We start from the raw sequence: 15,587 nt of genomic DNA, 5'->3' as shown, positions 1-15,587 counted from the left end.
CTACAGGTCACTACTTCTCCCTACATAACGAGGAGACTGGCGTCACTCCTACAGGTCACTACTGCTCCCTACATAACGAGGAGACTGGTGTCACACCTACAGGTCACTACTTCTCCCTACATAACGAGGAGACTGGCGTCACTCCTACAGGTCACTACTGCTCCCTACATAACGAGGAGACTGGCGTCACTCCTACAGGTCACTACTTCTCCCTACAAAACGAGGAGACAGGCGTCACTCCTACAGGTCACTACTTCTCCCTACATAACGAGGAGACTGGCGTCACTCCTACAGGTCACTACTGCTCCCTACATAACGAGGAGACTGGCGTCACTCCTACAGGTCACTACTTCTCCCTACATAACGAGGAGACTGGCGTCACTGCTACAGATCACTACTGCTCCCTACATAACGAGGAGACTGGCGTCACTCCTACAGGTCACTACTTCTCCCTACATAACGAGGAGACTGGCGTCACTCCTACAGGTCACTACTGCTCCCTACATAACGAGGAGAGTGGCGTCACTCCTACAGGTCACTACTTCTCCCTACATAACGAGGAGACTGGCGTCACTCCTACAGGTCACTACTACTCCCTACATAATGAGGAGACTGGCGTCACTCCTACAGGTCACTACTTCTCCCTACATAACGAGGAGACTGGCGTCACTCCTACAGGTCACTACTTCTCCCTACATAACGAGGAGACTGGCGTCACTCCTACAGGTCACTACTGCTCCCTACATAACGAGGAGACTGGCGTCACTCCTACAGGTCACTACTTATCCCTACATAACGAGGAGACTGGTGTCACTCCTACAGGTCACTACTTCTCCCTAAATAACGAGGACACTGGCATCACTCCTACAGGTCACTACTGCTCCCTACATAACGAGACTGGCGTCACTCCTACAGGTCACTACTTCTCCCTACATAACGAGGAGACTGGCATCACTCCTACAGGTCACTACTTCTCCCTACAAAACGAGGAGACTGGCGTCACTCCTACAGGTCACTACTTCTCCCTACATAACGAGGAGACTGGCGTCACTTCTACAGGTCACTACTTCTCCCTACATAACGAGGAGACTGGCGTCACTTCTACAGGTCACAACTACTCCCTACATAACGAGGAGACTGGCGTCACTCCTACAGGTCACTACTTCTCCCTACATAACGAGGAGACTGGCGTCACTCCTACAGGTCACTACTACTCCCAACATAACGAGGAGACTGGCGTCACTCCTACAGGTCACTACTTCTCCCTTCAGAACGAGGAGACTGGCGTCACTCCTACAGGTCACTACTTCTCCCTACATAACGAGGAGACTGGCGTCACTCCTACAGGTCACTACTGCTCCCTACATAACGAGGAGACTGGCATCACTCCTACAGGTCACTACTTCTCCCTACATAACGAGGAGACTGGCGTCACTCCTACAGGTCACTACTTCTCCCTACATAACGATGAGACTGGCTTCACTCCTACAGGCCACTACTTCTCCCTACATAACGAGGAGATGGCGTCACTCCTACAGGTCACTACTTCTCCCTACATAACGAGGAGACTGGCGTCACTCCTACAGGTCACTACTTCTCCCTACATAACGAGGAGACTGGCGTCACTCCTACAGGTCACTACTTCTCCCTACATAACGAGGAGACTGGAGTCACTCCTACAGGTCACTACTTCTCCCTACATAACGAGGAGACTGGCGTCACTCCTACAGGTCACTACTTCTCACTACATAACGAGGAGACTGGCGTCACTCCTACAGGTCACTACTTCTCCCTACATAACGAGGAGACTGGCGTCACTCCTACAGGTCACTACTGCTCCCTACATAACGAGGAGACTGGCGTCACTCATACAGGTCACTAATTCTCCCTACATAACGAGGAGACTGGCGTCACTCCTACAGGTCACTAATTCTCCCTACATAACGAGGAGACTGGCGTCACTCCTACAGGTCACTACTTCTCACTACATAACGAGGAGACTGGTGTCACTCCTACAGGTCACTACTTCTCCCTACATAACAAGGAGACTGGCGTCACTGCTACAGGTCACTACTGCTCCCTACATAACGAGGAGACTGGCGTCACTCCTACAGGTCACTACTTCCCCTTACATAACGAGGAGACTGGCGTCACTCCTACAGGTCACTACTTCCCCTTACATAACGAGGAGACTGGCGTCACTCCTACAGGTCACTACTGCTCCCTACATAACGAGGAGACTGGCGTCACTCCTACAGGTCACTACTTCTCCCTACATAACGAGGAGACTGGCGTCACTCCTACAGGTCACTACTTCTCCCTACATAACGAGGAGACTGGCGTCACTCCTACAGGTCACTACTTCTCCCTACATAACGATGAGACTGGCTTCACTCCTACAGGCCACTACTTCTCCCTACATAACGAGGAGACTGGCGTCACTCCTACAGGTCACTACTTCTCCCTACATAACGAGGAGACTGGCGTCACTCCTACAGGTCACTACTTCTCCCTACATAACGAGGAGACTGGCGTCACTCCTACAGGTCACTACTTCTCCCTACATAACGAGGAGACTGGAGTCAATCCTACAGGTCACTACTTCTCCCTACATAACGAGGAGACTGGCGTCACTCCTACAGGTCACTACTTCTCCCTACATAACGAGGAGACTGGCGTCACTCCTACAGGTCACTACTTCTCCCTACATAACGAGGAGACTGGCGTCACTCCTACAGGTCACTACTTCTCCCTACATAACGAGGAGACTGGCGTCACTCCTACAGGTCACTACTTCTCCCTACATAACGAGGAGACTGGCGTCACTCCTACAGGTCACTACTTCTCCCTACATAACGAGGAGACTGGCGTCACTCCTACAGGTCACTACTGCTCCCTACATAACGAGGAGACTGGCGTCACTCCTACAGGTCACTACTTCCCCCTACATAACGAGGAGACTGGCGTCACTCCTACAGGTCACTACTGCTCCCTACATAACGAGGAGACTGGCGGCACTCCTACAGGTCACTACTTCTCCCTACATAACGAGGAGACTGGCGTCACTCCTACAGGTCACTACTTCTCCCTACATAACGAGGAGACTGGCGTCACTCCTACAGGTCACTACTTCTCCCTACATAACGAGGAGACTGGCGTCACTCCTACAGGTCACTACTTCTCCCTACATAACGAGGAGACTGGCGTCACTCCTACAGGTCACTACTGCTCCCTACATAACGAGGAGACTGGCGTCACTCCTACAGGTCACTACTTCTCCCTACATAACGAGGAGACTGGCGTCTCTCCTGCTTCTCTCCCAGCCAGCACTATACCAACAGACACTTACTGCATCCGGCCTTATAGCTGAATCCAGGAGGTATGAGGAAGCCTTGCTGGGCTGCCGCTGCAGCTGCGAGCGTCCTCTGATCAGGTGGGAATACAGGGATCATTAGGGGGGGCAGCTGGCCTTGGACCTGTGGAACAAAAACAAAAGAGGAAACAATTATATAATTTGTCACTTATTATATCCGATACATTGTATTATCCCTACAGCACACACGGTATGTATATATCCCTACAGCACACACGGTATGTATATATATCTACAGTACACACGGTATGTATATATCCCTACAGTACACACTGTATGTATATATCCCTACAGCACACACGGTATGTATATATATCTACAGTACATACGGTATGTATATATCCCTACAGCACACACGGTATGTATATATCCCTACAGCACACACGGTATGTATATATATCTACAGTACATACGGTATGTATATATCCCTACAGTACACACGGTATGTATATATCCCTACAGCACACACGGTATGTATATATATCTACAGTACATACGGTATGAATATATCCCTACAGCACACACGGTATGTATATATCCCTACAGCACACACGGTATGTATATATCCCTACAGCACACACGGTATGTATATATCCCTACAGCACACACGGTATGTATATATCCCTACAGCACACACGGTATGTATATATCCCTACAGCACACACGGTATGTATATATATCTACAGCACACACGGTATGTATATATCCCTACAGCACACACGGTATGTATATATCCCTACAGCACACACGGTATGTATATATCCCTACAGCACACACGGTATGTATATATCCCTACAGCACACACGGTATGTATATATCCCTACAGCACACACGGTATGTATATATATCTACAGCACACACGGTATGTATATATCCCTACAGCACACACGGTATGTATATATCCCTACAGCACACACAGTATGTATATATATCTACAGTACACACGGTATGTATATATCCCTACAGCACACACAGTATGTATATATATCTACAGTACATACGGTATGTATGTATCCCTACAGCACACACGGTATGTATATATCCCTACAGTACACACGGTATGTATATATCCCTACAGCGCACACGGTATGTATGTATTCCTACAGCACACACGGTATGTATGTATATATCCAAACAGCACACACGGTATGTATATATCCCTACAGCACACACGGTATGTATATATCCATACAGCACACACGGTATGTATTTACATCTACAGTACACACAGTATATATATCCATACAGTACACACGGTATATATATATATCCCTACAGCGCACACGGTATGTATATATCTACAGTACACATGGTATGTATATATATCTACAGTACACACGGTATGTATATATCCACACAGTACACACGGTATGTATATATCCCTACAGCGCACACGGTATGTATGTATCCCTACAGCACACACGGTATGTATATATCCCTACAGTAAACACGGTATGTATATATTTCCACAGCACACACGGTATGTATGTATCCCTACAGCACACACGGTATGTATGTATCCCTACAGTAAACACGGTATGTATGTATTCCTACAGCACACACGGTATGTATGTATATATCCAAACAGCACACACATATGTATATATCCCTACAGCACACATGGTATGTATGTATATATATATATATATATAAAAAATATGGTAGTTGCTCAAATCACCTTAATTGCATAATACAGGTGCTTGTAAAGGGCGGGGTTTACACTGAACACAGAAAAAAAGAGATTTGCCCCTCAGCACACTGCAGCAAAAATATATATATATGTATATATATCCCTACAGCAAACACGGTATGTATATATCCCTACAGCACACACGGTATGTATATAACCCTACAGCACACACGGTATGTATATAACCCTAGAGCACACACGGTATGTATATAACCCTACAGCACACACGGTATGTATATAACCCAACAGCACACACGGTATGTATGTATTCCTACAGCGCACACAGTATGTATATATCCCTACAGCACACACGGTATGTATGTATGTATATATCCCTACAGAACACACGGTATGTATGTATATATCCCTACAGCACACAGGTATGTATGTATGTATATATCCCTACAGCACACACGGTATGTATATATCCCTACAGCACACACGGTATGTATGTATCCCTACAGCGCACACGGTATGTATATATCCCTACAGCGCACAGGGTATGTATATATCCCAACAGCGCACACGGTATGTATATATCCCTACAGCACACACGGTATGTATATATCCCTACAGCACACACGGTATGTATTTACATCTACAGTACACACAGTATATATATCCCTACAGTACACACGGTATATATATATATATCCCTACAGCGCACACGGTATGTACATATCTACAGTACACATGGTATGTATATATATCTACAGAACACACGGTATGTATATATCCACACAGTACACACGGTATGTATATATCCCTACAGCGCACACGGTATGTATGTATCCCTACAGCGCACACGGTATGTATAAATCCCTACAGTAAACACGGTATGTATGTATTCCTACAGCACACACGGTATGTATGTATTCCTACAGCACACACGGTATGTATGTATCCCTACAGCACACACAGTATGTATGTATCCCTACAGTAAACACGGTATGTATGTATTCCTACAGCACACACGGTATGTATGTATGTATATATCCAAACAGCACACACGGTATGTATATATCCCTACAGCACACATGGTATGTATGTATATATATATATATATATATATATATTAAAAATATGGTAGTTGCTCAAATCACCTTAATTGCATAATACAGGTGCTTGTAAAGGGCGGGGTTTACACTGAACACAGAAAAAAAGAGATTTGCCCCCCAGCACACTGCAGCAAAAAAAATAAAATAAAAAAATAAAAATAATATATATATATATCCCTACAGCACACAAGGTATGTATATATCCCTAGAGCACACCTAGTATGTATATATCCCTACAGCTCACAAGGTATGTATATATCCCTAGAGCACACCTGGTATGTATATATCCCTAGAGCACACACGGTATGTATATATATATCTACAGTACACACGGTATGTATATATCCCTACAGCACACACGTTATGTATATATCCCTACAGCACACACGGTATGTATATATCCCTACAGCACACACGGTATGTATATATCCCTACAGCACACACGGTATGTATGTATTCCTACAGTGCACACAGTATGTATGTATATATCCCTACAGCACACACGGTATGTATGTATGTATATATCCCTACAGCACACACGGTATGTATGTATATATCCCTACAGCACACACGGTATGTATATATCCCTACAGCACACACGGTATGTATGTATCCCTACAGCGCACACGGTATGTATATATATCTACAGTACACACGGTATGTATATATCCCTACAGTACACACGGTATGTATGTATATATCCCTACAGCACACACGGTATGTATATATCCCTACAGCACACACGGTATGTATATATCCCTACAGCGCACACGGTATGTATGTATCCCTACAGCGCACACGGTATGTATATATCCCTACAGCACACACGGTATGTATATGTCCCGACAGCGCACACGGTATGTATGTATCCCTACAGTACACACGGTATGTATATATCCCTACAGCACACACGGTATTTATATATCCCTACAGCACATACGGTATATATGTATCTCTACAGCGCACACGGTATGTATATATATCTACAGTACACACGGTATGTATATATAGCTACAGCACACACGGTATGTATTTACATCTACAGTACACACAGTATATATATATCCCTACAGTACACACGGTATATATATATATATATATATCCCTACAGCCCACACGGTATGTATATATATCTACAGTACACATGGTATGTATATATATCTACAGCACACACGGTATGTATGTATATCTACAGCACACACGGTATGTATATATATCTACAGTACACATGGTATGTATATATATCTACAGCACACATGGTATGTATATATCCCTACAGCACACACGGTATGTATATATATATCTACAGTACACACGGTATGTATATATCCCTACAGCACACACGGTATGTATATATCCCTACAGCACACACGGTATGTATATATATATCTACAGTACACACGGTATGTATATATCCCTACAGCACACACGGTATGTATATATCCCTACAGCACACACGGTATGTATATATATATATATCTACAGCACACACGGTATGTATATATATATATCTACAGTACACACGGTATGTATATATCCCTACAGCACACACGGTATGTATGTATCCCTACAGCGCACACGGTATGTATATATCCCTACAGCACACACGGTATGTATATATCCCTACAGTACACACGGTATGTATATATCCCTACAGCACACACGGTATGTATATATCCCTACAGCACACAGAGCATCACCAGGGATGAAACCCAGCGTCTGGTGATGTCTATGCGTTCCAGACTTCAGGCTGTAATTGCCTGCAAAGGATTTGCAACAAAGTATTAAAAAGTGAAAGTTAGGTTTAGGATTGTTTAGTTTGTCCCATTACTTTTGGCCCCTTAAAAAGTGGGAGGCACATATAGAAACCGTTGTAATTCCTACACCGTTCACCTGATTTGGATGTAATTACCCTCAATTTAAATCTGAAAGTCTGCAGGTAAATCACATCTTGTTTGTTTCATTTCAAAGCCATTGTGGTGGTGAATAGAGGCCAAAATATGAAAATTATGTCAATGTCCCAATATTTACACCTGACTGTATATATATATATTTATTGTTGGAAGCAGCTGTAATTGCACAAGGAGAATGTGAACAAGTAGCAAATATGCCTGTAACAGGAGCAAATGCGCCAGGAATACGGCAGGAGGCGGCTTCACTGTGAGTACAAAGCGTGGTCAGTATTTCAGTGCACAACACATACACGATACAGTATGTGGCAGGAAATAACCACCCACGTCGCTTAGAGTAAGCAAACAAGACGCAAATATAAAACGTTAGCTTTAAGTCCAGACTAATAAACATATTGTTTGCCTTCCCTTCTATGCATTGTGTATGTATGTGTGTATACATTTATATATATATAAAATAATGTCCCCGTCTTAGAGGTCTGCCTTTTCGTTCGGGCTAATGTCTTCAACCACTGGAATGATCGTTGGAGTTTTCACTATTTCATACAGCATTGGTTGAGGAAGGCTTAGGTGTATGACCCGTTCATCTGTGACAAAAGGGAGCCGAGCAGTGACGGTTCTAGTGAAGCAAAGTCACGGAAAATGTCTTTGCACCAATCTGCTGTATAGGAGCTGGCCAGGGTGCTGAAACAGACAGTGAGACCCAATCAAAGATAGCTTAGCATCAACTTAGAGAGGGGTGGGGAGTCTAGGACTGAGCAGTGTCACGTCTGAGGCAGAGAGTGAGAGACAGCCTCCAATGAACCGCAGCCTCCAACAAACTCATGGAGCTGCCCTGATGCAAACACAGTAGCCAGAAATGAGCCAGGGGAGGCATAGATATCAGGCATTAATAAAACAGAAAACATCGGAACACCATCAAATGATGTTCATTCGATGGTGGCAAACATCGGACCACCACCATGAAATGGTAAGAACACTACAATTGAAACAAAAACATTGATGGTTAGTAACCATCGGATTCCGACGTCCATCCCTACGCTGAACCTGCAGAAAGACTCCGGCCACCACAACTTCAATGTGAAGTGTTCCCTTCTCTTTCGTCATGGTGTACGAGGAAGACATGTCTATGAGATTACGTTAAGAGATGTGTGATTTAATTTTGAGTTAAACTTGGAAAAAGTGGAAATGAAACTCATGAAATGTTACGGCAAGCATACGTCGGAGAAACTAGCCGTGGCTAGCGACCTGTGCCAGATTAAAATTGCGACGCCACTTTCTGTCCATATCCACTTGCCGGTGCACCAGCTGTAATTAGCCGGCAGCATGGCCCCAAAGCCACACCTGCTGGCTGCTGATGGCACACAGGGGGAGGCGAGAGGCTGCTGGAGGAACATAGGGAGGTGAATTACTGGGGGAGGGGGCATCATGTGTATGGGGCACTATGATTGTGTGTAATAATGTGTTATATGGTGCACTACTACTATGTGGTATAATCTGTAAAGGGAATTACTGTGCGGTATAACGTGTAAGGGGCATTACTGTGTAGTGTAAGGGGCATTACTGTGTGGCATGATGTATAAGGGGCACTACTACTGCGTGGTATAATGTCTATAAGGGGTACTACTGTGTGGCACAACCTGAATGGGCTCTGTGTTGGGGCAAATGTATGTGTTTTTTTATTTTACTTCTGGGGTGGGGGGGGTTGGCTTTTTTCAGATCTTGCTATGCGGCCCACAAAGTTCTAGTTACATGCAAGCATAGAGGCGCTGGATTTAATATGAACTTGCATGAATCATCAAGTTTGCCCAGACTGAGATTAAAATGATACTTTTGTAGCTTTTTCACAGGTTTTTGGCATACTGCCAATTTCCACTGGAGCCAGCCCTGTGACCTGTGCAATTTAAGAGTCCCCATTTTTAGAGATTGAGTGACAGTGTGTGGCCCTGATGAAGTTCAAACCTAGTCAAAAACCTAATCCTGGTCATAATTTACCACCATGCCAAATTAGATGGAGATAGCTCCAAAAATCTACAGCACACATAGTATGTACAGTATATATACATTACATAGGAGCTATACATTAAGGAAGAAGTGTATACATATGTGTGTATATATATATATATATATATATATATATAGTCCTACAGCACACATGGTATGTACAGTACATATACATTATACAGGAGCTATACATTGAGGGTGCAGTGTGTGTATATAATATATATATATATATATATATATATATATATATATATATATAGTCCTACAGCACACATGGTATGTACAGTATATATAATTACATAGGAGCTATACATTAAGGACACAGTGTATACATATGTATATATATATATTCCTACAGCACACATGGTATGTACAGTATATATACATTACATGGGAGCTATACATTAAGGACGCAGTGTGTGTGTGTATATATATATATATATATATATATAGTCCTACAGCACACATGGTATGTACAGTATATATACATTATACAAGAGCTATACATTGAGGGTGCAGTGTGTGTGTGTATATATATATATATATATATTTATATAGATATATAGTCCTACAGCACACATGGTATGTACAGTATATATACATTACATAGGAGCTATACATTAAGGACGCAGTGTATACATACATATATATATATATACATACACACATATATATTCCTACAGCACACATGGTATGTACAGTATATATATACATTACATAGGAGCTATACATTGAGGGTGCAGTGTATGTGTATATATATATATATATATAGTCCTACAGCACATATGGTATGTACCGTATATATACATTACATAGGAGCTATACATTAAGGACGCAGTGTATACATATATATATGTATATATATATATATATATATATATATATATATATATACACACATATATATTCCTACAGCACACATGGTATGTACAGTATATATACATTACATAGGAGCTATACATTAAGGACGCAAGTGAACAGCTGTGAGGAATTTTTTGCATCGTTCTCTTCGGCAAAGAGCCATGAAACTTTTTTTAAATGGTTTCCAAGGATAAAAGTGACTTTGCCAAGCGAAGAGGCTCCAAAACAGGCCTCAAAAAACACTAATAGAAAGACAGATGGTTCTACTAAGATACTCGCTGCCAAAAAATGGGGGGAAAATAAATAAATAAAAATAAAATGTTATTGAAGCTGATTGTAAAGTCCTTTAATTGCTGCCAATGTGGATGTGCCACTCAGATGCTCATGCCATGCACTGGGACGGGGAGCAGGAGCCTACCCGGGTGACCTGGGCTTCTGAGCTGACAATCTAATGCTCCCAGTGCTACGGAGCAAGCCCACGGGACAGCTGTGCAATGCGGTAATTCCTGTTGTAGAACTGCCAGTGTCAGTATGCCCCCTCTCAGCCAGCTGGAGGTGATCGCCGACTGGCAGGGCATGCTGGCATTTGCAGTTACTCAGCGGCAAAAGGGCTTATCTTATACGCATAGCGGTTACACAACATAGTTCCTATGTTACTGCAATGAGGCATTAGGCCGCGGACCTGGCGCGCTCCTCTCCTTGGCGTCCATCGTCTCTCTTTTTCGGGATACCCCAGTGATATTAGCAGTGATCTCAGTAACACAGACAGGGGGTGATGCCGCGAGGGAGACACCGCCTGCGCCAATGTGCAACAAAACAGTAAAGATTGCCGGACTGCAGTGAGCCGAGCGCTTACCAAGTCTAGGAGATAACTTTCCACACCATATTTTGGAGACTGCACCTGATTGACATTGGGAAAACATAAGATACTTTTAGAATTGAGAATTGAGAAGAAGCAGCTTTGTGCAAGGAACAAAAGTAAAACAAAATCAAATAGGAGCCCTGAACCCCAGAATAAAAGTCATCGGATATGAAGGTAAAATACGCTGTTCAGTGTAACCCTGCGTCTGTGTTCTACTAAGCTATTACTTCCCCCACTTCCTTACAGACAGCTGAAGCTCTGCCCACATATTTCTGACTATATATCATGATGGTTACACAGAGCCGCTCTGCAAAGCAAGTCTACAAGTCTGTCAGTCTCTCTGTGTCTGCTCCGATATCATGGCCGCCTGCTGCAGAGTAGCGAGGGAGCATGGGAGACATATTTATAGAAGGACTCCAGTTATTTCACATACATATTGTCCAGCTCTGTCATCAATATCACACAAAGGTGAAGTTCCCAAATATACAGAAGAATTATAATAACTTTCCCACGTGGAAACCATAAGTGATCTCAGATAAACTTAACACGTACAAACTGAAGATAAGAAGGTTTTTAACTTCACCTCACTGTAAGAAACTATATATCAACTGTATTTACAGGTATGGGCGAAAAGCAATGTTATCACTGGTTACAGAAATAAATCCCGAGCTATGCTGTGGTTATTGCACATTGAGGAAGATAGGTGGCAGCGCAGCAAACAATCAGGGGGACTGGGATGTGTGCCAAAGAGCTCACAATCAAAGTAACAAAGAGAGCAGGTTTTAGCAACAGTCCAAATAGCTGCAACAGCTACTAACTCGCATATATTACTAATATTTCCGGGTCACCCCCACCCCCTTTCCGCTATACTCACCCTGCTCTGGCGCCTCTCTTGGTTGGTCCCGTCTCTGTTGTTGGGGTGGGAGCAGTTGGGGGTCATGGCACGGTTCCCACTGCGCATATATACCTGCCTTGTGCCTGCACCCTGTCTGTATGCGCAGTCTGATAGTGGTCACCATGATCACTGCCCACCCACACCAGCTCTACGGGGTCTATTCAGCAATAGTGACCAAGACGCCCCGAATATTATCTGGCAACATCGCACGATTTTTTTTATCAACTTTTACATTTGAAGTCAGCTATTCAGCATCATTTTATGCAGGGAGAGCGGTGCGGTAACACGCTGTCCCTGCGATGTTACAGAAGGCATTGTTTTCAGGATTCCAAAAACAATCCCTTCTGTTTCTGCTGCAGCCTAGATGAGAACGCCCCAATACTGCCCACTTATGCCCCTCCAGCAGCAAGAGGAGAAGCCCCTGACTTTGCACACGACTCCGCAATACCCGTACTTGTGTGCGCTTGGCTCCGCGGTGCGGAAAGGTGCAAGAAACGCTCCGCAAATGGGGATTGTGTGCCGCTGTGTATGATGCCGCAGATCTCCCCTGAAGCCCATTATTAGTTTTTATGTAAGTATGGGCTAAATCTTTACGCCTATAAAACAACAAGTGCGGAACATTTTATTGTTCCATATAAAGCTCTAAGAAACGATGACAGTAGAGAAGGTTCTACCCTGACATCTCGTGTTCCAGGAAAGAGCTCAGGGTGGGACATTTCTACCATACCGTACGGCAGATCTGGCTGCCTCCAGGCCGCGCGGCAGCACCGTGTGCTCCCTCTAATTCAGTTTCCAAACGCTGTTCTCATTATAGAGACAATTGAAATGAGAACTTTTGCTTCCCTTTGTTTTTTTCCCTGTCTTTGTGGTTTCGTTGACTGTTCCAAACCTGATGACTGTTCCCTTGGCCAGAAACATAAACGCAGTAATCACACAATTATTGTGCTGGGAACAGTTTAATTCAACATTCTGTTCCCAACCACAGAACAATTACCCAACAATTTTGGTTAACCAGAGAATCATGCTGCCTGGGGACGCAACGTTACATGTATGTGCGCAGGGTGTATTGCCTCACACAGGAGCCGCCACCAGCGATTTCTATCCGGTTACTGGGACGCGCTACATTCCACCAGCTTAATAAAGACTAAATTAATTACAAGAGCTTTTATTGACTTCTTTATCTATATCAGTGGGGCAGTTTTAATTATACGTCGGTGTGCTAACGAGACAGAAATGAATCTGTGCTTGGCTTTAAATGATGAAGAGATATCTCGCTCGGAGGAAAGGAATCCCTATGTTTGTGTCAGCGTTTATAGCCAAGCGCAGGAAGAATGGCGCTAGACCGAACTGATGCACGGCGCACTTTGCTCTGAATGCTGCAGGTGGATCGATAAATAGATATAAAATTGGCGTAACGAGCAGGGAGAGCTTGGACTCGGGACAGTGACGTGTGTCAGATCCGGCTCAGGAGAGGAAAGGGTTAAGCAATCGCAATAGTCACTCGTACAATGAGCACTGATATATATCGACCCAACTGAATGAAGGAAAGAGGGAGCATTACGTCAGACAAACCAGCACACTTAGGGGGTCATTCAGACCAGCTCGCAAGCGGGTCGATGTTACCCCAATGCGCATGCGCACGACGGAGGGAGCTCCGTCGTGCGCATGCGCGAGACCCGGACAGCGACAGCCAAGCTGTCGCACCGGGTCTCGCACCAAAGGGGGCGTGCTGTCGATGGTGACTGACAGCACGCCCCCTTTGGTGGGCGTGCCGGGGGCGTGGCTGCCAGACGGAGGCGTTCCCATGGGAACGCCTACCGTCTGAAGCCGGCCCCACTGACATAGTGATGTCAGTGGGAGTGATTTTGGCTCTGATAGAGCCAAAATCACTCCAGGGCTTGCGGTCACCGAGACCCTACCGCAGGGTCTCCGTCGCAAGCCCGATGGTCGCGATGGTCTTGACCATCATCATGGACGCTCGCTATAGCTGTGGGTGGTCCAAGAGGCCGCTCCATTTTCATGTAGGAGGGCCCTGATTCAGAGCGATCGCTCTGGTCAGAGCGTCCGGCTCTGAATCAGGCCCTTAATGTCTATTCAATTGGTAGGACATAAAAAGCAGGCAGTACAGGTCCCACGGTGTAAGTCTATAACCGATATAACCGCCTCGCATAGCCATTCCTACAGTAAAAAAGGCTCTGGCACATGTGGCCGGCGTACATGTGGCTTTGCTGGCACAGAGGGTATAGCCTTAACCACTACATGGCTGGGTGACACCTAACACAATGCCATAAGGATGCTATACATTACAGGCAGTTTTTATTCTCTAATTATATTTTGGTCAGTAATTTTGGTACATATTTTAGATATCGCCGTGTGTAATAGGGATAATACATGTAATATGCTCTGCGTATAGCCACCAGCTAGAAATCACTAACTGTGCGTTGCACTGGAACACCGCATGCAATCAACAGTCAGCTTTTATCGGTCTACTGCAGGGAAGATAATGAAAGCCAATGACTGATTGGTTGCTGGAACTTGCTGTAAATTGTACAGATAAATGAGGCGTTAGCCATTGAGTGTTTACAGCTTCTAATGGAGCACTGTAAAACATAGACCCGTAGTAAATACTGAATCTAATATTTATCTTTCTGACATTGTATTGGAGGGGTTAAATGTCTTTGAAATGTTGCGCTGTATTTACTAATACTGTAAGCTCTATCTGCTGCATTGAGAAGGCACGGAAAGTACGGTTTATTAAGCGCAGTAGTATCGGCTGTGTCCGGCGTACAAGGAGGGGGGAGGGGGGGGGGTTTATTCGGAGGCAGATTAGGATGTGATTAGTGTTAAACCAGCTGGAAGCAAATATGTAAAACATAAAAAGATTGTGTGCAAAAAAAAAACCTGTTATTTTAAACACATAATAAGAAAAAGCTT

At 44.3% G+C, this 15,587-nt stretch overlaps 1 protein-coding gene across 8 annotated transcripts in view; it reads right to left on the bottom strand.

The window, feature by feature from the left end:
• Nucleotides 1–15,587, bottom strand: part of SOX5 (SRY-box transcription factor 5) — a 278,404-nt gene that overhangs the window by 61,628 nt on the left and 201,189 nt on the right. For 6 of the 8 annotated variants that reach the window (XM_088459731.1, XM_088459729.1, XM_088459728.1 and 3 more), the window contains 2 exons: nucleotides 11,753–11,797; nucleotides 3,350–3,476 (listed from right to left, as the gene is read on the bottom strand). In XM_088459731.1, the coding sequence (XP_088315857.1) occupies nucleotides 3,350–3,476; nucleotides 11,753–11,797 (172 nt within the window). The remainder of the gene's footprint in view (nucleotides 1–3,349; nucleotides 3,477–11,752; nucleotides 11,798–15,587) is intronic. The other 2 variants (XM_088459730.1, XM_088459734.1) reach the window with 1 other exon arrangement.

The sequence above is a fragment of the Taudactylus pleione genome, unplaced genomic scaffold (assembly GCF_031769625.1).
Source record: "Taudactylus pleione unplaced genomic scaffold, aTauple2 ptg000928l, whole genome shotgun sequence".
In the NCBI taxonomy this organism is placed as follows: Eukaryota; Metazoa; Chordata; class Amphibia; order Anura; family Myobatrachidae; genus Taudactylus; species Taudactylus pleione.
Note: the sequence above shows the minus strand (reverse complement) of the source record. Positions and strands in the feature narration are given on the sequence as shown.